Source organism: Cupressus sempervirens, chromosome 3 (genome assembly GCF_028749045.1).
Source record: "Cupressus sempervirens isolate cs-2001-9-10 chromosome 3, ASM2874904v1, whole genome shotgun sequence".
NCBI classification, from domain to species: Eukaryota; Viridiplantae; Streptophyta; class Pinopsida; order Cupressales; family Cupressaceae; genus Cupressus; species Cupressus sempervirens.
Window position 1 is genome coordinate 975,132,156 of NC_143120.1, and position 24,076 is coordinate 975,156,231.

General features: G+C 36.4%; 1 protein-coding gene across 1 annotated transcript in view; it reads right to left on the reverse strand.

Moving 5' to 3' along the window:
• The window catches only part of DIS1 (Actin-like ATPase superfamily protein), a 124,016-nt gene that overhangs the window by 15,447 nt on the left and 84,493 nt on the right, over positions 1–24,076 (reverse strand). Inside the window, exon 6 of the mRNA XM_089822670.1 lies at positions 23,287–23,406. Coding sequence (XP_089678796.1) covers positions 23,287–23,406 — 120 coding nt within the window. The remainder of the gene's footprint in view (positions 1–23,286; positions 23,407–24,076) is intronic.

Below are 24,076 nucleotides of genomic sequence, written 5' to 3' on the forward strand. Positions count from 1 at the left end.
AAGTGTGGATGAAGAAAAGATCAAAGCTATCAAGGAATAGCCAAAACCAAAAACCCTTACACAACTCAAAGGATTTGTGGGATTATGCAGTTACTATTGAAGGTTTGTTAAAGGATTCTCAAAAATTGTAGCCCCTCTTACAGACTTAACCAAGAAAGGAGCCTTCACTTGGGATGACAAAGCACAAGCAGCCTTTGAACAACTCAAAGTCATTATGAGTTCATGCCCAGTATTGGCCATACCAAATTTCTCCATACCATTTGAACTATAATTTGATGCCTCAGGAGATGGAATAGGGGCAGTACTAATGCAAAGGAAACATCCTATAGCTTTTGAAAGCCACAAACTCACAGGAGTTGAAAGACATTATTCAATTTATGATAAAGAGATGTTGGCAATAATGCATGACTTGGCAAAGTTTCGACAATATTTAGTTTGTGGGAAATTCATAGTCAAAACAAATCATAATAGCCTACGCTTCTTAAATCAGGGGATCTAAACGACAGACAACAAAAATGGGTGAGCAAAATTCAAGCCTACAATTTTGACATAGAGTATGTTAAAGGAGTGAATAACGGGGCAGCAGATGCCTTATCCAGAAGATCCCACATCAACCATATTTCTTTTCAGGTTGGAAAGATGATATAATAGTAGATTATGTAAAGGATCAAATTACAACAGAAGTAATGGAAGGGAAGATATCCAATTGAGATTTTAAGAACTCAAATGACCTCATCTTCTACAAAGGGAGGATCTATTTGACTCCAAAATCTAAGGTGAAAAAGATAATTATGAAGGAATATCATGACAATCCCTTGGCAGGCCACCCTGGATACTACAAAACGTATAAAAAAATAAGGGAAAAATATTCTTGGAAAGGATTAAAACAAGACATAAAAAAATATGTACAAGAATGTAAAATCTGTCAGCAAAACAAAGTGAAGCAATCACACCCTGCAGAGCTATTACAACCATTACCTATTTCAAATAAAAAATGGGAAAGTATATCTATGGATTTCATTACAGGGTTTCCAAAGGTTCATGGAAGAGATAGCATCTATGGAGTGGTAGATAGACTCACAAAATTTGCACACTTTTTCCCAATCTCTACACAATATAAAGCACCTCAAGTCGCAGAAGTATTCTTTAAAGAAATTTTTCATTTCCATGGATTACCCAAGAACATTGTAAGTGATAGAGACACCAAATTCCTCAGTAAATTTTGGCAAGAATTATTTAGACTAGCAGGGATTTCACTCACCCCTAGCACTAGCTATCACCCACAAACTAATGGTCAGACTGAGATCATAAATAAGTGGATAGAGGGATATCTAGAAATTATGTCACAAGACATCAAACAACTTGGATCAAATGGCTACACTTGGGTGAGTATTGCTTTAACACAACACATCATATGTCCATAGGGATGAGTCCCTTCAAGGCATTGTACGGATATGAAGCTACGAAATTTGGACACCTAATCATACCTGAAAGAAGAGTACCTAGCGCACAGGAGTCCATTCAAAGAAATATTGATATTATAAAAGAATTGAAGGATAATTTACATATTGCACAGAACCAACAAAAACTATATGCAGTTAAGAACGGAGTAGAGCGATCATTCCAGGAAGGAGATCTAGTGTACTTGCGATTACAGCCCTATTAACAATCATCTATTAAGAAGAATGGAAACGAGAAACTCATACCTCGATTCTATGGACCATATAAAGTAATCAAAAGAGTTGGAGAAGTAGCCTATGAACTAGAATTACCTAGCAAGAGTTGAATCCACAACATATTCCATGTATCCAAACTCGAGAAGGTTTTGGGCCAACAAATAACACCTTGTGTAGAACTTCCCCCGCTAGATAACGAAGGACAACTCAAGTTGGAGCCGGAAATAATTTTGGATACCAGAGAAAAGGCGCTAAGAAGCATAACCATTAGAGAATTCTTAATCAAATGGAAAGGATTGCCTGATGAAGATGCTACTTGGGAAAAAGAAGAAAACCTCAAATTGCTTGAGGACGAGCAAAATTGAGATGGAGGGATTGTGAGAACCCGTAATAATAAATGTAATTTCCTACATAAGAAATTCATATTTTGTAATAATCATTATAAATGAGGAAATAAGAAGAGTAATAAAAAATGAATGTAAATTCCTACACAAGAAATTCATATTTTGTAATAATCATTATGAATGAGGAAATAAGAAAATACAAATAATAAATAATATTACAATTCATATTACAAATAATACATAAGTAAATTCTAATGAACAAATAAAAATAAACAAAATACAAACACATAAGAACTAAAACTAATACCATTGACAAAAATAACAAATGGAATATTACTCTCAATACAATTAAATCGCTCCCCAAGAGACGCAACTGGTCAAGAAGGTAGTCGTATATATCGTGAACCAAAGGTAGAGGGGAGGAAGAAAAGACAGGAAATTGATAATAAGAATCACATAGACTTTGGCAGAAGGAATCGACCAGAGACTAGAATAAGGAATATTTGCATTGATGGGTATCATCACCTCACCGTAAGACACTACACATCAGTGGAAGTCATTACACACAAGTTAAGAAGATATCTCAGCGTCAAACATTACTCATCGTGCGAAAGCCATCATACACAAATTAAAGGATTTTTAGACAACCCAAACAATAGTTCTTATATGATTCTACTACCACAGGCGAAGGAAGGAGCCAGAGCCGAATCTTCAGACATGCATAAAGAAGTACGCTAATAATCAAGATTTATTCAGCATACAAAGAAGGCTTTCATGCTACTTGCAAACGATTCAAACTAATACACTAGTCAAAATTTGCGATTTCTGATTACACACCAATAGTAGAAGTCACACAGGGAGAGAAGCCAAGAAGATAAGCCAAATACATAACAGACTTAAAACGATTGTCTTCAAGAAGAATCCAAAAAACTAAAGAAAGGAAGGAAACTAAAAACAAAAGATGAACTGCATGTCCTTAATACAAACTCCTATAAGGGAAAGAAGAAGCATTTCAAGAAGAAAAAGGGAAATCAAGAGAATGGGAAACCTAAGAAAGATCTATCTAAGATAAAATGTTTTAGATGTGAAAAGTTTGGACACTACAGATCTAATTGTTCTAAGAATGCTAAACAACACGCAAACTGTACAAATGTTACTAGGGAAAAAGATACTTATAATTCTCAGAATCGTGTATTGTATTCATCACTATCAAATGAAATCTCAAATAAAGTATGGGTAATTGATAGTGGATCTTCTACACATATAATAGGATACAAAGAAGCACTAGACTCTTTATTAAAAAAGGTTAATGGCGAAGTTACTATTGATGATATTTTAGCACATTCCGTCAAAGGAATTGGAAATTGCACCTTGAAGCTAAAATCTGGAAATTCTCTTCTTCTCAAAGGTGTACTCTACGTACCAAGAATTAAATTTTTTTTAATCTCAATTACAACACTAGAAGATGATGGGCATAATGTTGCATTCATGGACGACAAAGTAATAACTTGGGCAAAGAACTCCTCAATCAAGAAAGCGAAGTTGATTGGTCAGAGAAAAGGATATTTGTATGAATTGAATACAGAATCTAGTCGACCTATTCAAGCCTTAATTCATGAAGCTGCAAACATAAATGAAATATGGCACAAAAGATTAGGGCATCTAAATTTCAAAACCCTATCAACTATGGAGAAGATGGTTACTGGGTTACCTAAACTAAATAAATGCCACTCAAGCATATGCAAAGGGTGCGCTCTGGGTAAGAACACCAAAAGTTCATTTCATGATAGCATTAGATGTTTTGGAATTATTTTATTCAAATCTATGTGGACCTACATCTATTCCTTCTCTTAGAGGATTCTAGTATTATATTTTGTTCATGGATGACTTCTCTAGGATAACATAGATTTACTTCTTAAAATGTAAAGAAGCAGAAGAAATCCTAAAAAGATTTAAAGAATTCAAAACATTAACTGAAAACTTATCAAGACATAAAATTAAAAACCCTTAGAATTGATAACAGAGGGAAATACACCTCAAATATGTTTAAAAGGTTTTGTAAAGAATCAAGGATTAAGAGGGAGTACATCGTTGCTTATAATCCAGAGCAAAACAGGGTAGCAGAAAGAAAGAATAGAACATTTATAGAAGTTGCTAGAGTTATGATTTTTGATCAAAATCTAGAATATTATCTTTGGGCAGAAGCCTCTTGTACTGTTATCTATATCCAAAACAGAAGTCTGCATTCTTAGCTTAGAGATAAAACCCTTGAAGAAGTATTTACTAAGGTCAAACCTAATATAAGTCATCTTAGGATTTCTGGGTATCTTACATATATCAATGTTCCAAAAGAAAAGAGAACTAAACTAGAACCCTCTAGGAAGAAAGGTATTTTTGTAGGGCATAGTGAAACATCAAAGGCATATAGGATTTTCATACCTGGATAAAAAAAAAGTATTGAACTTTGTAGGGATGTAATTTTTGAAGAAAATCTAGCATTCAAAAGAGCCCTAAGTTTTGAAGAACCTTCTCCTTTACCTAGTTCTGAAAGAAATAGTGAATTTGGGTCCCAATGGGAGAACTTAGAAGAAATTGAAGATGAAATTCAAAATCTAAATCTTGGAGAATCTCAAAATTCAAAGAAACGACCACTTTGGGCCATTAAAACAGTCGAGGCAGCTCAAGACTTTGCTGCACCTTCTGGAACAATAAGAAAAAGAAAAAGACCTAAAAGATTCTCTAGTTATACAATAAACATGAGTGATTTATCCAAAACAGAACCAACCAATCCTTCTAATGCTATTAAACATAGAGCTTGGAAAGAAGCTATGATAGAAGAATATCAATCTATTATGAAGAATAATGTTTGGGAAATTGTTCCAAGACCTAAAGGAAAATCTGTTGTTTCTTCCAAGTGGATATTTAAAATAAAGCATACTGTTGACGGTAGCATTGAAAAGTATAAAGCTAGATTTGTAGCCAGAGAATTTTCTCAGAAAGAAATGATTGATTATGAAGAAACCTTTGCTCTTATTGCCAGATATACCTCCATAAGAGCAATCTTAGCAATTGCAACATCGAAGGGATAGAAAGTACATCAAATAGATGTAAAAACAACATTCCTAAATGGAAAGATTATAGAAGAAGTATATCTGGAGCAACCTGAAGGATTTAAAACTCATGATCCTAACATTTTTGTTTGCAGGCTCAAGAAAGCTCTCTATGGGCTTAAACGGGCTCCAAGGGCCCGGTATGAAAGAATTGATAAGTATCTCACCGGCTTAGGATTCTCCAAGAATGAAGCCGATAGAAATTTATATCATAAAAGAGATAAAGATGATATGGTAATTCTGATATTGTATGTTGATGATTTACTAATAACAGGTGATGATCATCTTATAGATCAATGCAAGAAAGATCTAACTAGAGAATTCGAGATGAAAGACTCGCGACTCCTTCATTACTTCCTAGGACTAGAAGTACGGCAAAATTCTGACAGTATCATACTTAATCAAAGGAAGTATACATCAGACATTTTGAAGAGATTTGGAATGTGGAATTGCAAGTCTATGTCTTCTCCAATGGAGACAAATCTACATAAACTTAAAGAAGCTGCTAGAGAATCACCTTCCATAGATTCTACTCTCTATAGACAGATGATTGGGTCCCTTATGTACTTAGTAAATACAAGACCTAATATTTGCTATGTTGTTAATGCCTTAAGCCAGTTCATGTGTGAGCCAAAGGAGATTCACCTAGTTGTAGTTAAACACAATATGAGATACTTACAAGGCACTCTTAATTTTGGACTCAAATACGAGATAGTTGGCTTGGATTTACATGGATTCAGTGACTCAAATTGGGGTGGAAGTGTTAAAGACGGGAAAAGTACTTCAAGATGTTGTTTCAATTTAGGATCAGCAATGATATCTTGGATATGCAGAAAGTAGTCTTCAGTAGCTCAAAGCTCCACAAAAGTCGAATATATTGCAGCAGCAATGGCCTCTCGAGAAGTAGTTTGGCTAAAGAAGTTACTTGTGGGATTATTTGGACATGCCATGAATCCTACGATAATTCATTGTGATAATCAGAGTTCCATTAAGCTTTTAGTAGATCCAGTTTTTCATGACTGGTCCAAGCATATTGAAATTCCTTACCATTATGTAAGAGATATGGTAGACAGGAATTCTGTAAAATTAGAATACATTTGCACCGCAAATCCGACAGCAAATAGTCTCACCAAACCTCTATCTAGAGTGAAGATAGACCACTTCAGGAGAAGACTTGGTATGGCTGAATTGTAATCCATTTGTATTCTTTAAATTATTAATAAAATAATTTTATTTGCCAGGCTATTGACTGTTATCGGCTCTACCATTTGTATTTATTATTTGAGAGGTGATGCTCTCTGAGATAATGAACACTTGTATAAAAGACATTATGAGAGATGACGATCTCTTAGATAATGTGCTAATCAGTAGAGTTCTGTTGTAAAATCTAGATGAGTTCAAGATCATATTGTGATGTTGACATTGCTATGTCAATAAGTCACAAATTTGGATAAAGAAAGAATTTTATTCTCCTAGGTTTATCCTGTGTTCTGGTATATCTTAACTTAGGATCATGTTGTGATATAGGAATACCAGTATCTATGAGTCACAACTTGGATAAATGAAGAACTTAAATTAGTCTTCAGATTTATCCTATATATTATCACTAGAAACAGTGATTTGTCATATCACAGGTTTAGTAATATGACATTGTATCATGTGTTCTATGACACCACATGCTAAGAAGATTCAGGTAGATATAGAGTATCAATTCTTCCTTGTTCATCTTTATTGATGTTGCTAGATATGATATCTTTTTGTATGATTATCAAGTTAAGAGGGAGTGTTAGTTTGTAACATGATAATCTACAGGTCTGAGTGTGCAGACTGCACCTAATTTTCTCCTTTCTAAGTATCATATAAATGGTATTTAATATATACCTATATACCTCTTGTGATAGGCGGCGACTTCTTAGAGGATTGTTTTGATAGTTAATATTAATTATTAATAATCTTGCAGATAGCCGATTTTTGGGAGAGGATGTGTGCCAAATTAGGAAGGGACATGCCCTTTAGTCATGATATTTAGGAAGGGTATTATTGCAGTTTGAAGGACACACAGATACATCAAGTCTACTCCCTCAAGCAATAATACCCAGTCGATTTATTACAAAGATAAAACTACTTTCTGATCAAAATAAAGATTGACAAACACCTCAGAATTATATGAAGTTCATTTTCAGCAATCAAGGATAGATTAAAAATCTGATTAGAGGCACAGAATTTGCAGAAACTTTACACTAGATTCACAGAAGCCAAAACAAACAAAAGAAAGTGTCGACTTACATACACATAGAAACTAACAACTATAAACAAACTCACACAAAAAATTATGTAAAAATAGGGGACTCCTACATAAAGCTAATATAGTTTTAAATCCTGCCCATCATAGGACAGGAGAAGGATGGTCCCAGCTGGATATGAAAGCTTAGAAGAATTAGGACCCAATACCTAATGGATTACAAATGACCCTTTCCATAGAGAATCAAACTTTCCATGAGCTCCCTTTGGTTCTCTTCTTTTGTCCCAAAGCAATAATTTATCTCCTTACTTCCTTGGTCCAGTTCTATGACCAAATATCTTCTTCACTAGCGATGTGGTCAACCAATTCACTTCTTTCTTCTTTTATCTTTGTGAGGTACATAACTCTCTTTTCCAAAGCATTTGAAAGGAAACATTTTTAACCACTTTCTGTAAACTAGTTGCTGATAATTCTACAGGTAAGGATAATTGTGCCTCTACCCCATATACTAATTCAAAAGGTGTCATCCTTGTAGCTCTTTTGATTGATGTTCTATCTGCCCATAATTCCTCAAACAACTTTTTATGCCAATCCTTTGTACTTTCACCCGCCCATTTCCTCATAATAGAGATTACGTTCTTCTTGCTGGACTTAGCTTGTCCATTTCCCTATTGATAATAATCTGAACAATGACCTAATATAATGTTGTGATCATAACAGAACATACTCAACTCCCAGAAGAGAAATTAGTTGCATTATTAGCTATGATTTTTTGAGGGACGCCAAAAAATACCAAAATGTTCTGTTTGAGGAAGTTGCAAACTACTTCCCAAGTCATCCTCTTGACCAAGATAACTTCCACCATTTCATAAAGTAGTCAATAGTTGTCAGGATGTGAGTATGCCTTGCACTTGATGGAGGATTAAGAGGGCCAATAAAGGCCAAACCCCACTGTTTAGATGGTTCTTCAATAACAATCGGCCTCAAGCATAAGGCTGCTAATTGCGGTTTGCCAAAAGACGTTTTGCAATTTCACAATTGGCTACCCATTAATATGCATCTTTCAACATTCCCAACCAATAGTAGCAATTCCTAAGTATCTCAAAGTTGTAACCGTTGTTGAGTAATGGCCTTTGCAGGCTTCATTATGAAAATGTCTTTAATAATTTCTCCTGATATTGTTTGTCACTAAACGTTAGAAATGCTCCATCCAAGCATTTTTTGTATAAGACATCATCACCAATTACATACTTAGCCACCTTCAATCTTAAATTTCTTTCTTCTCAGGGGTTCAAATGTTCAGGGCATTCTCCATATGTTAGATAATATGCCACGTATAGAAACCAGCAGTCTTGTAAGATGACTAATGCGACCAATGGAAATTCTTCCTTTTCTTCCTTATTCTCAGCTATTAGCCGACATGGCCCTTGACCAAGAACCAATTTCATAGGCCTGATATCTAGATCAAATTCTTGGACATTAGAGATCCAAGTTGCTTGCTCAATATGTCATCACTCCGTTCATTCAACTTGTTAGGGGTAAGGAGGTGTTCGTTCAAACTTTCAATGTTATTAAGGCAATTCTCAACAACAATGTGCAAACTCGGAACCGTGTACTTAATGAATTCCATTGCCTCTTGCTTGTATGTTTGTGGAAATGGGGTATGTCTTGTTGTCACTTTGTATGTCATATCCTATGCATATAGTACCGTTGGTAGTCTCCACTCCCAAGTTTCTTCCATGCTACGAAACTTACATATCATTGAGCCCAAACCTTGTTTGTTGATTCCACCTGACCATTGGCTCATGGGTAGTACAAACTTGAGAGGATGTAAGAAAATTTAAACCAAGTTGCCATTAATCGAACAACATGGTTCACATAATTTAATCCCCAATCACATGTGTCTGAATTAAAATTTTGAACCTTGTGACTATCTCCTCATAAATGAATCTTGCCATACTAATAGTAGTATTGTCAGGCAGTGCCCTTGCCTCCACCCACTCCATGAGGTACTCAATCACTACCTGGATATATCTGCACCTATGTGTATGGCCTACCATTAATGGCCCAATGAAATCAAAATCCCACCTCTCTAAAGGTTCTTGGGGTTGAGAAGAAAAAAGTGGCATGAAGTCATGCTTTAATGGTTTTCCAACTCTTTGGCATGTATCACATCCTGCTACCCACTAGTTGTTAGGATTCTTGAGTACTGAGGAGGGGGGGTCAATTGATACTAACAGGTATTTTAAAGCTTCTACCACCAATCTGGTAACTTGATTTTGGTATACTAATAATAGTAAACTGCCACACAAACCTCACACATAACACGGAGATTTTGGTATAGTGGAAATCCTTGTTAGAGGGTGAAAACCACAGTAAGCTCATTAATGTAGTAAATGAGTTTCTCAGTTAGGAGCATACAATCGCCTCTTTTAAGGGTTCACGCTAGTAGGAGTGATTTGTACCTTGTTAGAAGTTCAAATAGATCTACTAGTATCTACCTTGTTAAATGATTTCAACTATTCTTTTAAGAACTTACCCAATCAAGGGATTTACAACCAGAACCCATTAGGGTTTACTTGATTCAAGGATTTAACTATTGTAACTGTTAGGCAACCACTAAATCACTGGCCTAACCACTAAATCACTAATCTAGATATGGAACTCCTTGCCTTTCAGATCCAATTAGCTCTCTACTCTTCTGTAACTGTTCTCTGCTCTATATCTTGATCACAATCCTCATATACTCCACAATCTTCGCAATCTACTCTCTTCTCTCTCTCACTCTCTTATAAACATTCCTTAAGAACTATTAAGTTAGACATAACTTTGCCTCTTAATTCTAACAATTTGTTCAAACCTCAAACTTCCCGCTCAATCTCCTTAAGCATATCACATATCTCTATCTCAATGTGATTTATTTGACCACGTCACCCTTCAACTGGATTATCCTGTCAATCACTTAGAATAGTCAAAATATATTACCTTTCCCAATGCACTGCTTTAGTGTTGCCTTGTACTAATCCAACGAACTAACTAATGTCAATACATCATCTCATGTCTTTCATACTTGATTACCACATTATCCAATAGGATCGTACATTTTGTACCTTTCATTAATCTCAAATCTTCAACTTTCCTCAAGTATTCTTCATTTGCTTGAAAACTAGAATAATTTGTTTACACCAGCCAACCAATTAGGTTGTGGTCATAAACATGCAATGAGATAATCACTGAGAGTCTATGCATGTGATCGCATCTATTGATTCTTCTTTCTCAACTGCTATTAAGGTGCTCTGTAAACTATCAATTGCAACGCTGTAGTCACCCATCATAGGCTCATTTATCGATTGTTAAACCTTCACCGATCAAATTCTGCCTTTTGTCCCTTTACCAATTATGGTAGATGTCAATAGTTGTCCTATTGCCATCAACGAAAACTATGTATCATTATGCTTTACCACTCTTACATCATATTATTCTTCATGTTTTATCATAATGCCAACATTAATGAGCATCAATGTGTAATGTTGGCTGACATAACCCTGTCAACAACACCTTTCGTGTAGTGACGTCTTGTCCCGTATGGCCGCCAACCAGGTGTCCATGTGCTTCCTTCAATACTCCTAGAATCTCCTCTTGCATGATGCATGGTTGTAGTAACTGATCAAGACCCATCTTGTAAAGCAACCCATGAATGAGCTGAAAAGTTTTACCCATTAGTGAGTTGAAAGTTTTACTTATAAGTGCCAACTTTCTCCTTTCGCTTGATGGCATCTCCCTCAGGAGGTCAAGGCGGACAGGTAGTCCCCGATGCTTTTGTTTAGTGGTGGTAGCTGATGGGTTCCAAATATGCCTTAAATTTTCCTATTATTGATCCTAAAGTTTTGCTTATTTAATCTCCCACTTTGCCAAAATGTCCTATGTTATACTATAGTTACTGAAGAAAAGTTGATAATAGACATGTGTAGAGGAAATGCAAATTTCTGGCGTTAAACCTATTAGTGAGTACTAATTCGGTGTTTTGTTCTAAAGCAGGAAACCACCAGTGACAAGGATGCGAAGTAGGGAGCTCGTGGCATATGACAGTTGACTTGGTTGGTTAATGAAGAACCGATTTTTGGCACCATTGTTTGTTTAGCATTTTATTTTAGGATAGTTATGATTTTATGGTTATGTTAAGACTGTTGTTCCTCACAGTATTAGCTGCTGTGATTTGTATTTTGTTGAAGGACTGTTCTATATATACTGAAAATGTCATGTACTGCACATCTTGAAAAAATCTTTAATATTAATCTGAATTCAAGACTACTGGAAATCTATTGTGCGTGGTAATTAAGCTTTGAAACTGATCGATTGGTGGTAGGAGAAAGGGCCCGCTCCCTTTGTCAATGATCAGTGTATGTGTGTGTTTTTTATTGTTTACATGTGTATTGCCTGTTTGGTTAAATCTGTAAGTCGAGAATCTCACTTTCTTATTAGTATTTGGTTAAATCTGTAAGTTAAGTATTTCACTTCCTTATTGCCTACATGTGGATTATTTTTATTTATGTGTGATTAGTAAGTTAAGTATTTCACTTTCTTTGTGTGGATCCGGCATTCGACGAAACTCATAAGTAAGATTCTTGTTAAACATTCCTGGATCCGTGTGCCCTCATTTTGTGTATGTGTTCAATTTAGGAAATATATGTGAGGCCTCACCCCGACCCATCATAGCATAGTTGATACTTTATTATTTTGATACTCGTGACTCGATATGTCGAGACACTATCGGATACATTGAACATATTATATTATTTCATGTTGTGTGATGTTTTACTTTCAGAGAATTGATTTCGTCATTTAATGCTTTATGAACATGTATATTGATGAAGTAAGTGAATGTAGAATTAGCACTTTAGTATGCAATTTTATTGATTAAGTGTATGAGTAGAACGAGATAAACAACTGATTATTTGAAAGATGAATGTTTTAAATTTATGAGATTTCCCTAATACATTATGTACATATGTGCATGTGATTTTCTTGAGCTACTGATGTGTGCAATGAGTGTGCAGGATATCTTAGCGGAGAAACCTAATGGAGAAACGAAACTGAACCCCATGTACCAATTGTGGAAACCTCGTTGTATGTATTTTATTTGTATCGTGAGATGTATGAATGTATCATTCCGTGATCAATAAATGTTAATGTTTCGTAACAGTGTTTTTTTTAGTGTCACTTGACACTCGTGAATTGTATATGCATTCCAATATGATATTTAGGGTTAACCGAGTAACCTTAAAATCTAAGTCAGGCTAAGTTAATAACCTTATTGCTAATCAGCTTATAATCGAGATTAATTACCCCTAATCTAGTTTAGTGTTTACTCTATTTTTTGAAGGTTGTTAGATAGTCTTAAAATTCCTAGCATTTGTTAGGTCCCAAATTAATCCCTAAGGTCTAAAAACATGAAATCTTAATACCCAAGGGGTATGGGTATGGGTTGGGGGCATTTTCCACCCCCCTAGCCCCTTTTGTTGACTTTTATGGTCACTCAAAAATCCAATTTTTGCTTTGTTGCGAAAATTGATTGTTTTCATCATGGGTTGGGAACTTTAACTCCACCTTGAGGTTAGCCTTAGGTCTAGTTGAGTTAGAAGCCCCTAGAACTTTTGGGCAAGTGGGGGGAGTTATTGCTTTTAAAGATGGTTGAGTTTAGGATCTTATTTAGAGGCAATTTTGAGGAGGTTTGGGTTGTTCACCCAACCTCTAGTTTTAGAGGGATTTTCAGAATTGAAGGAGGAGAGGAAAGCAAGCTCATCTCAAACTTGTTCATTTGCCATAACCTGATTTTTGAAGGTAGGAATACTTCACCTCATTTTGGGTTCCATGTTGTGCTTCATGTTTCAGTTTCATTGTTATCTATGTATGTGTGTGTGTTGAGTATGTTGGAAGGGATTGGAAAACAAGTTTTCTTTAATGTCTTTCCTCTGTGCTTTGTTTTGAATTTCGAAGTTTTTTTTTTATGGGTGTTTTGGCATTACTCACCCTCAGGTAGGGCAGAAGTGGCCCCGTAATTTGGGCATGACATCTTTAAACTACATAAGAATGTTACAGGGTATGATTCATTAAGTCTGATGAAAATGTTAAGTGTTCTATTTTGTCCTGTCGCCAGTACACCGTGACTGCTGTCTTGTCCACCAAATATATTTCATGTCACCAGAATTATATAAAAGGGGGATTTGAATTGTTTTACAAGGTCTAAACGAAGTTTTCTTATTCCTTTTAGAATAACCAAAAGTATTCAATTACAAGCCCTAGTTGAAACACTTCATTACATATCTGGCTAGCTCAAACTATTGATAAAGTGTGTTTTGGGCATGGATTAAGGAATGCATTTTTATGATTTCAATATAAACAATTTTGTCAAGTTTTGTAATTGTATGATCTATAGATTAAATGTGGGATTTTCTTTCAAGCATGAAGTGTGTTTGAGTTACTTTCATATAATTTGTTCCTTACTGTTAACTTCAATTCTAAAAGGTATTCTCAGCATTTTAGATAGGATTAATTCACTATAGGTTTTATTTAATACCCTTAGGAAGTGTGTTGAATTCTTAAGTACATTCATACCCACTCAACTTGCTATCTTCATCCCCTGTGCAAATAGCCATTATATCTCTCATCAGCTTACGAATCCCAAATTGACACATTAAGGTACAACTACAGATATTCAATCAGGTCAACTTCCAAACCAATTCGTAAAAGAAACTAGACCACAGTTTTACCCACAGTAGCATTGCAATTCAGAGGAGGTGAGAATCTAAGAAGTCTCCATTTGCCCCTTGATGCACATCTCATAACATGAATCATGATAATTGATCGATAATGACATTACTTCTCCCTAGACTTACGATAATCATGAATTTGAACTCTTGCAATAGAAGAAACCATCTGTTCACCTACCCTTGAATAATGGGCTTGTTTGCAAGGTAAATTAGGGCTTAAGAGTCCATATAGAATGTGAAACATGTCACTAGGAGGTAGCTGCAAAACTTCTATATGGAGTACACCATCCCCAATGTCTCCCTCCTCAATTGTGCTATAATTTATTTTAGCTTCCAAAGTAGGTGACTGGCCAAAAATATTGGTGGTCCAATCCTTGTATGACATCTTCGTGCACCAATGTAGCCCTGGTTGCATAATTACATGCATCTACATGTACATGAAATTCCTTGTTCCAATCTGTGTATGCCAATATAGGTGCACTCACCAATCTTGATTTTAGTTCATTGAATGCCTTATTCTACTCATTTCCTCATGTAAATAGTAATCCCTTCCTTGCCAACATGCCGAGAGGATAGGAAATTTGGGCAAAGTTTTTAGCAAACCTCTAGTAGTAGCCAATATACCCAATGATGAATTTAACTCCATTACATTCTATGGGGCCTCCACTTAGGTGATGACCCCTAGCTTGTCAAGGTTTGTCTTCAACCCTTGCTTGCAAACTATGTGGCCAAGCAATTTGCCTTGGGGTACCATGAATCAGCACTTCTCAGGTTTAGGGCCAACCTTTGCCTCCAACACCTCTCCATGCACTCACAAAGTGCAGTATCTTGCCCACTATATATTGACCAGTCATCTAGGAATGCCACAAAGTTCCCCACTATCCTGTCAAAAATATGTTGTGATATGTGTTGAAAGGTAGCCACGACATACACAAGCCAAATGACATCTTGGTGTACATGTACAACCCATCATCTACCATAAAGGTAGTCTTCAATTTGTACTTTGCAATACCTATTTGGTCATATCCTAAAATTCCATCCATAAAGGAATTTATTTTGTGGCCTACAATTCCTTCAAGTATAGTGTCAGTGAAAGGGATTAGAAAGAGGTCTTAGCTTGTCATTGTGTTAAGGCATCTAACATCCATACAGATCCTTATGTAGTTTGCCTCCTTGAGGAATATAACAATCGACAGACCCACTCACTTGTTTTCACCATAAGTATTATACCTGCATGAAAACATTTTCTCAATTTCTTCATGTACCTTGGCAACCTAGTTTTTCTTCATTCTGTACGGCCTTGTCCATCTGTTTTGTGCACCTGATACAAGGGGACTTTTATTTACACCAAAATATGGATGTATCCCCTTTAGATCCTTGTAGTCCACACAAAGATGTCCTTAAACTCCCTGAATATTTTGAATGTAGTCACCATCAACCAACATTTCCCTTGAGCTGTCCCCATCACCCATATTCACCTTCTCCACACTTGGCTCTTTGTCTTTTACGATTTTGTCTCTTTCATAATGGTGGGCAAGTGTCTTGTGCATCCTTCTATACCCTTTGTACTCTAGTGGCAAACATTTTGTACACTAGCCAACTTCCTCTATCTTCCATATCTGCAACATGTTACATTTAGGTTGGATAATGCTTCATTTGCCAATGGAACAATTCATTAAGAGAGCTTATTTCATCTTCGGAGCAATACTCCAACTCAAGCACCCATTTGTCATTCGATTCCATTTCTTTCCTCTAATCATCCATCCTGAAATATCCATCTTCAAATTTTGAGTCAAAGGATGCTAGTTTTTTCACTCACCACCTGATTCCTCAAGTCGATGACATACTTCTTTCACTAATGTGTCTTCCTTCCAATTATGGTTTGCCTTGACAATGATAAACCAACCCCTCTCATCATGAGCATTCTTCTCGAATGGAATGACTACGAAATCCAAGAAGTATTGTGTGCCAATTGTTACTTTTTTGGGCCATCAATGTCCCCAATGGCTTGATCCCATGCTGCACCCACCAAGTAGAAGGTTGGTCGTCAGAGTGTAGGCTTTTTCTAAGACATTTGCATGTTTCTTCTAGCAGCACATAAAATTTCCATCTTGCAAAAGTTAGCTTCTTCCTAATGCTCACAATCAATAGCACTTGATCACTAGCCACCCTTCACATGGTGGTTTCCCAACAATTTCTCTTGTGGTTGACATTGCTTCTCACTAGTTGTGCCACTACCAACTATATTTGTAATCGCCATTTTTAATTTTGGCATTACTTGTAGGTTTATTACCTTTCGTGGTATTGTGGTTTGGAGCATGTCTCTTACTATGTTGTTTTTAGACCTCGACCTTAATGGAGTATTGCGACTTCATTTGAGGCTCTTCTTTCGTCTGCTATTGTTGTTCCACGTCAGCTTTGTCTCCTCAAAGCCTCTCCTTCAATAGACGAGAATCGTCGTTTATTGTTTTCAATGATTGCAACCTAGTGGTCACCAATACTTCTTCATCTAGCTCTTCCATGGCCAGCATATTTCATTTTTGCTTTGAGCAATTAGCATCTTCACGGTTCACAGGTCCATGTCACTTGCATAGTAAGCTAGTGTCGTTTCAAACGTTTTGGCACTCATGGGCGAGGCAACCCCATTCATTGTATGTTTGGCACTGGATCATTGGTCTCCCCTTTTATCATATTGTATTTTACCCTGTGTGCTACTATTGTTATTATTGTAACAATGTAATTGCAACAGCTATCATTATTTCCTTGCCTGTTGTTACAATATCTGTCAAGTAATGCTTTCGAATTCGCAAGTGGTTTTGGTGGTACGGACAATAGAGTTTCTTCTTCTCCTTTTGTGAAGAGTACTTGTATGCTTGTGTGCTTCTTTGTTTTAGGTTGTAAGGGGGCATTCCTTCATGGAATGTTCTAGTATTTGATAGATGTCACAAAATAATTTCTTTTGACAAGTTGCGTCTGCCCTTCTTTGTTTTCCTTCGGTCCATCTTTCTCAACCTTAAACTCCTCCATCATTCATGGCATATTCCATTGGAGAGCTTTCAAGTTTTTTGATACACTATGATTGCTTTCATATTTTGCACTTACATCATAACTCATTTTTCCTCCCCTCACTGTGTTCTGTTTTCACATTCAATATCCATGACCCAAATGTAAGCATTTGCATACAAGGATAGAGCTGCTACCTTCATCTTCTTCTTTAGTGAAAAAAATCAAACCTTCAAAGAACCAATATTTCCCCAATCCATTGGCAGGTTGGTTCTCTATCTTGAATAGCGACTCCTCGAACCTATGATTGTAAACTTGTATATTTTCATTTTTCCCTTGTTAGGTATTCTATATTTTGGCTAAAACTTTCTATAGGAAATTCATCAAGAATTTCAGTCATGTGTGTGCTCCTATGCTAGACACTATCAAAGGAGGAAGGAAGAACAAGTTTGCATGGACAAAGGCGGCTAATGATGCTTTTCAGTATTTGAAGAACAGAGTTTCTCAATAGCCTATCTTGGTGCTCCCTGATTTCAACAAGGTCTTCACTGTTCAGACTGATGCGAGCAACTTGGCCATAGGTGCAGTCCTAAGCCAGGAAGGCAAAGCAGTAGCATTCTACATATGACCTAGAGTTATATGCTATGGTACAAGCCCTAAAGAAATGGAGACACTACCTAATCCCTAAGGAATTTGTAATTTATACTGATAATCATGCATTGAGTTTTCTTAATTCTCAAGAAAAGTTATCAGTTAAACATCTCAAATGGATGGAGCAACTAGAAGCATACAGCTTCAATATCAAACATAAGAAGGGTGTAGCAAACAAAGTGGCTGATGCCCTTAGCAGAAGAGTGGGATTAGTTGAAGAAGTTCAACTCCAGAGTGTGGGCATAGACTCACTAAAGCACTTTTGTGCAGGTGATCCAGATTTTGGAGAAGCTTTTGAAAATTGCACAAATATGGTAGGCAAGTACCATACTGATTTTTCTGAATATCTGGTTCATAATGGACTCCTATTCAAGGGGGATCAACTATGCATTCCTAAGTGTTCCATGAGGAAAAACATTATAAGGGATAAGCATTGTGGTGGCTTAGGTGGTCACTTTGGAATAGACAAAACAGCACACATGGTAAAGAGGAGTTATTTTTGGCCAAAGATGAGAGATGATGTCAAGAAGTTCATTGAAACATGTACCATTTGCCAACAAGCCAAAGGAGTATCCACAAATTAGGGATTATATCAACCTTTACCAATTCCCAAAAGGCCTTAGGAATCCATTTCAATGGATTTTGTAATGGGTCTGCCTAGAACAAAACTAGGATTTGACAGTGTGTTTGTCATAGTGGACAGATTCAACAAGATGGTCCACTTTGTACCCTACAAGAGCACTAATGATGCATCTCACATTGCACATCTCTTCTTTACAGTAGTCAGAATCCATGGCCTCCCCCAAACTATTGTATTAGACAAGGATGTAAAGTTTCAAGGGCATTTTTGGAGGACTCTTTTCAAGACTCTTTTCAAAAAGCTTGGAACTAACTTGACCTATAGCTCTGCATATCACCCACAAACTGATGGGCAGACCGAGGTGGTGAATAGGTCACTAGGCAACCTCCTAAGATGCCTAACTAAGCAACATGCTCAAAGTTGGGATCTGCTCTTACCCCAAGCAGAATTTGCCTTCAATGACTCCATGAATAGGTCTATTGGCAAAACTCCTTTCCAAGCAGTCTATGGCCTTCATCCCAAAGGTCCGTTGGATTTGGTAGAGTTACCATCAGATTTCAAGGTTAGTGCACAAGGAGAGGAACTTGCAAAGCTCATCACCAAGGTGCAGCATGAAGTGAAGGAAGCATTGCAAAAATCTACCTTGAAGTACAAAGAACAGGCAGACAAGAGAAGAAGGGAAGTCCATTTCAAAATTGGAGACAAGGTATGGGCATTCATGAGGAAAGAGAGACTTCCTAAGGGTAGATATACAAAACTTCACATGAAGAAGGTTGGGCGATGCTCTATACTCAACAAAATTAGTAAGAATGCCTATGAGATATCTCTTCCCCCTACCTTGCAAGTCTCACCAATTTTCAATGTTGCAGACCTCACTCCTTATAAAGGTTTGACAGGTTCAACAAGCGAACAAGGTCAGCAGATTGAAATGGATGAAGATTATGTCACTAACCTCCCTCAAAGAAAACCAATTGAGTTGGAGGCAATATTGGATACCAAGTTGCTGAAACAAACAAGGCATAACAAATACATGCAGCATCTAGTGAAATGGAAAGGACTCCCTAACATTGATGCAACTTGGATGACAGAGGATCAAATCAGGCAACATGGCACCTTTGTGGAGCAATTCACCTCAAGTAGGAACTTGAGTTCCAAAAGTCAAGGGGAGTATGGTGCAAGAGCACCCACATCAAATGAGGAATCTTATAAGTCCTAAGAACCTATAGGATAGATTAGATTTAGCATCTAAGCATTTGCACCTATTTGTAACACCTAGTTCCAAGATTGGCATAATTATAAGCCCTTGGTCAACTATGGTCAAAGGTGATCAAATGACTTAAAATCTTAGGATTTTTCATGTTTCATGTTTTTAACATGTTTTGATCCTAATTGGATCACTTAGTTAAGGTTTGAACATGTTTTGTTCACAAATTGCAAAAGTTGCATAAAATGCAAAGATTGCTCATAAGTTGTTTAGTTTGATCCCCAACAGCTAAAAATGGTTTGAAAAGTTGTTATGACCATTGGGGATGCCTACATAAGCCCTTTCAAGCAGGTGGTAGGGATCATGATGTACTTTTGCATTCAAATCAATAAAAATAACTCTGATTTCCTGCCAATTTGATGTTGTAGCAACGTGTACGGATGCACCAGGGTGTCAAACCTACATTTCCAGAAAGGTGAATGAATTATCTTTCCAATGCACTTGGTTTGAGGTCTTGATCAATCTCCTAACTCAAGATATTTGGATTTTTCTAGAGGTTGCTCTTAAAAGTTGTCATACTTAGGTTTTCAATGACAATTTGCAACATCTCAAGATTTCGCCATGGGAAGTTGATGGCCTCTAGTGAAATCCAAGTGTGGATTATATACTAGGCATACAAGACCCATGTGCATGCTCATAACGCTGATTAGCATCTCTCATAACTTGCTCCAGAAGTGACACCAAGTCTTGAAATCAGGTTTACAATCTTCTTATGCTTGCCCCTTAATGTTCCAATTGTTGGTTTGGAGTTTGGGCCTTTGCAAAGTTTCCTTCTTTGCATTTGGAGACCTAATAGGGCTAATTGCCTAGGGAAGAAATTGGGAAAAACCTAATTTGTTTGTAACTTCTAGTCCTGGTGTTTGGGTATGTTTAGTAAACCCAAAAAGGGTATTTGAATATATGATTTAGCCATAGGATTATGTGGAGATTGTTGAAATCAACCCTAAATTTCATGAAAAAGGGCTACAAGCCAAATATGGTGGATTTGTGAAGCAACCATAGGATAAATGATGCATAGTTTGGTTTTAACCATCAATCCATCTTATGTTAGACATAAGAAGACTACAAGTCCATCCTTGAGTCTCTCTTGGTCTTATTTTGTGTTCTGGGGTCTTGTGTCAAAAATTGTCAATATGTGTAAATTTGGGCAATTTGTGATAAATTGTCTTGTTTGAGAAGGTCTTCCTTGTGATTGGGATTTTTAGACCTAAATAGACTACAAGTCCATCCTTGAGTCTCCCCTGGTCTTATTTTGTGTTTTGGGGTCTTGTGTCAAAAATTGTCAATATGTGCAAATTTGGGCAATTTGTGATAAATTGTCTTGTTTGAGAGGGTCTTCCTTGTGATTGGGATTTCCTTGTTTGGGAGAGTGATTGTGATAACCTAACATCCTATTTGGGCACTTGTGATTGGTGCTTAAGCACATTTGGACAGGATAAAGGACACTTTTGTTTGGCATATCTTCAGTGAAGAGGATCTAAGGACTAGTTGTTCATAAAAGATCTACTCTATTAGGCTCCATTGCATCAATTACGTAGAGTAGATAGTAAACAGAATCATACCATACAACAATACAACATACAAATTTCAATAACAGCATACAGTCCAAAAACTATATCATTTATTCCAAAATCTATTGTGTACAATGAATCAATGCTCCCTTTCAAGAAAACAATGAAGTACATGCATAATGATTAGCAGTTGGTTAAATTAATCATCCGTTAGCAACTACCAAAGTCTACATGGAAGCAAAAGTCATTACACTGCAAACTACAACATTAATAACAATTATTTATGAACATGGCATAGCTGCAGACTGCCCAAATCAACAAGTTCACTAGACTCATGGTCCTACAATGTCAAAACAAACGTATTAGAAAGCTGTAAATATGATTTCTTCAATAGCATAACACTCGCAATTCAAATTTGAGGATTATGTTTTGGAGTCAACTTAACTCTATATGTAGATAAGATAGTTTCATTAATGTCCAACAAAAGACAAAGAAGAGGGACCAAGGGACTGCAGAAATAGGACCAAGATAAAGCCTATAGCACAAGCACCGAATGGTGTCCGGGGAAAGAAAACAAAAAAGCAAGAGCTCACAAACCAAAAAGAAACCAAACCACCCCACTAGCTACTTCGAGCAATTGAGAAGAAATCTAGAACAAAAGGATAGGCCGTAGGGAAGGAAGAGACCCCAAACAGTCGCTGAAAACCTTTGTACAAAGGGGAAGCAGATCGTAGCTGCGTGGAGGATCTGAGAGGACATACAAACCTAAGGGGACTGGAAGGAGGGTCGCACGGCCGCTTGGCCCCTTACGTAGGAGAGACTATCATGAAGAATGAGATGATGAGCTGATCTGAGTGTAGATGGATTTTATTATTATTATAAATATTAAGGGATGAATCAGAACTATAGTGGCTCAAAGTATGGATAAATATCTGCATAGACCACATTATTATTCCCTACCCAGAACAGAGTTTTTCCCAATGACTATTTAAAGTTTTCTTGCAGACTATAATGACGATGGAGATCTAAGATTATTACCAGCAAAGGTAACTCAGAGAATAGAATGGGTCATGGCCATGCTTGAAGAACTCCAGTGACATGTATTTCACTATAGACAAATGCCATCTAACTAGGATGATAGGACCCTATTACCTATACACTATTGGCATTAGCTTTTCAATAAAGGTGCTAAATAAAGTGAGCAAATGCACTTGTTTGTGTCATGGCATCAGCCATGATAAGATTTGACAATAGAATGCGCATTTATCTAAAAAGCAAGATCCCAATAGCCATTTACAGGAACTAAGTGGACTGTCCTCACTTCTTGGGTCCCTCAAAAGTGACTTTTGTCTCCCACTAAGAGATTTGAGCACAATAGCATTTTTTTGAGCTAACTACATCCTTCGAATATTAGTAAAATAAGACAAGTGTCAATCTACATATATTGTATTCCAAAATTATAAAAAATGAGGCAAAAGATTAGCAAGGTTTGTTATAAAGTCACCAAGACACCTCATTATTCCCATTTGGAGTTTAGAATCTAATCTAGAATTTGAGTCTTAGGCATTTAAAGACGTACGCTATTATTCTATGCCTAGTGCAATCAATTAATCAGAAATCTTTTAAGATTAGTCTGTGTGTAAGCCATTGTTATTATCACTTTGTAAAATTGAATATATGTGATATTTCTTCAATCCTCAATAAGTTGAATATAATATCTTCTCAGACTTTTAACAAGGAAATCAATGCATTTGTTAATAGAGACACATTCAAGGCTTGAGTAATGTACACTACAGAGAAAACCATTGTTTAATTTATTTGAGTTTATTGTGGACTCCCGACAACTCAGTTGCTGCCTACAAAATTCCTCTTTTCTGGAAAGCATATAAAAGAGAACAAGTTAACAAGATGTAATGGAGGTAATTGAAGAGACAAAAAGAGGTCATCTATGTTTCTTGTCCATATGTACTTCAAAATGGAAATAATTATAACAAAATATCCAATATTATGTATTTTATTTACCTCCCTGAGAATTTTGTTCATTGCACACTATAAAAAACCAAAGTAGATAAGAAATCATTTCATCATCATTAAGTTCTGCTATAATGAAATCCCAAAAAATAGCAGTGACATACCTCAGGAGCTAAAAAACGCTCATAACCGACATCGCATGAATACGGTGCTCCTGTCTTAGGTTTCTTACCAGTCCATTGTTTTATGTACTTAGATGGTTCTCGATCATGCTTACCAAATTCCTGTAATTACATAAAAAATTCTATCAATAAACTTGTTTAATAGTATGTATACATGCTAAAATGCCACCCATACATGCTGAATGTTGTGTTATTTGTGGACTGGAAACGAAAGTTTTAAACGGTAAGAAGTAGCCAACCAGTCATTTCAGAATTATTGTTCAAGCTTAAGCATTTTTTGCCTGTCAATCAGAATAAGCAGAACACTGTGTTGAAAGAAGAACATTTTTGTTTGTATTCCTGAATGCCACTAATAGCAATATGACCTGAAATCATTGTATGCTAGTTAAACATTGCGCTTGAAAGATGTGGCTGCATGAAGAGGAGCAGCAGCATAGGCTGGTGATATGGCAATTGTAGAGATGTTAGAGGAACCACAGAAATGTTAGATGCAGTCTTTGTCAGGCCATTTAGAGTATCAATTATGTTTGCCAAGGTAGGTGGATTGTTGTTTTAGAAGGAAAGGAAAGTATATTATGTTGCTTGCTGTGGTGTCTCCTACTAATGCCCCTTTCTGGTTTAAGAAGTTGAGGATGGAAAAGGATGGAAAGGGGATCAATTTTATGGAATGGTGGGGCTATGTAAATCAGTCCTAAGTTACCCTTCCTAGGTGACAGGCAGATAAGAAAAGGTTGAACTATCATTCAAGTTCCCATAGGTCAACAATATGGAT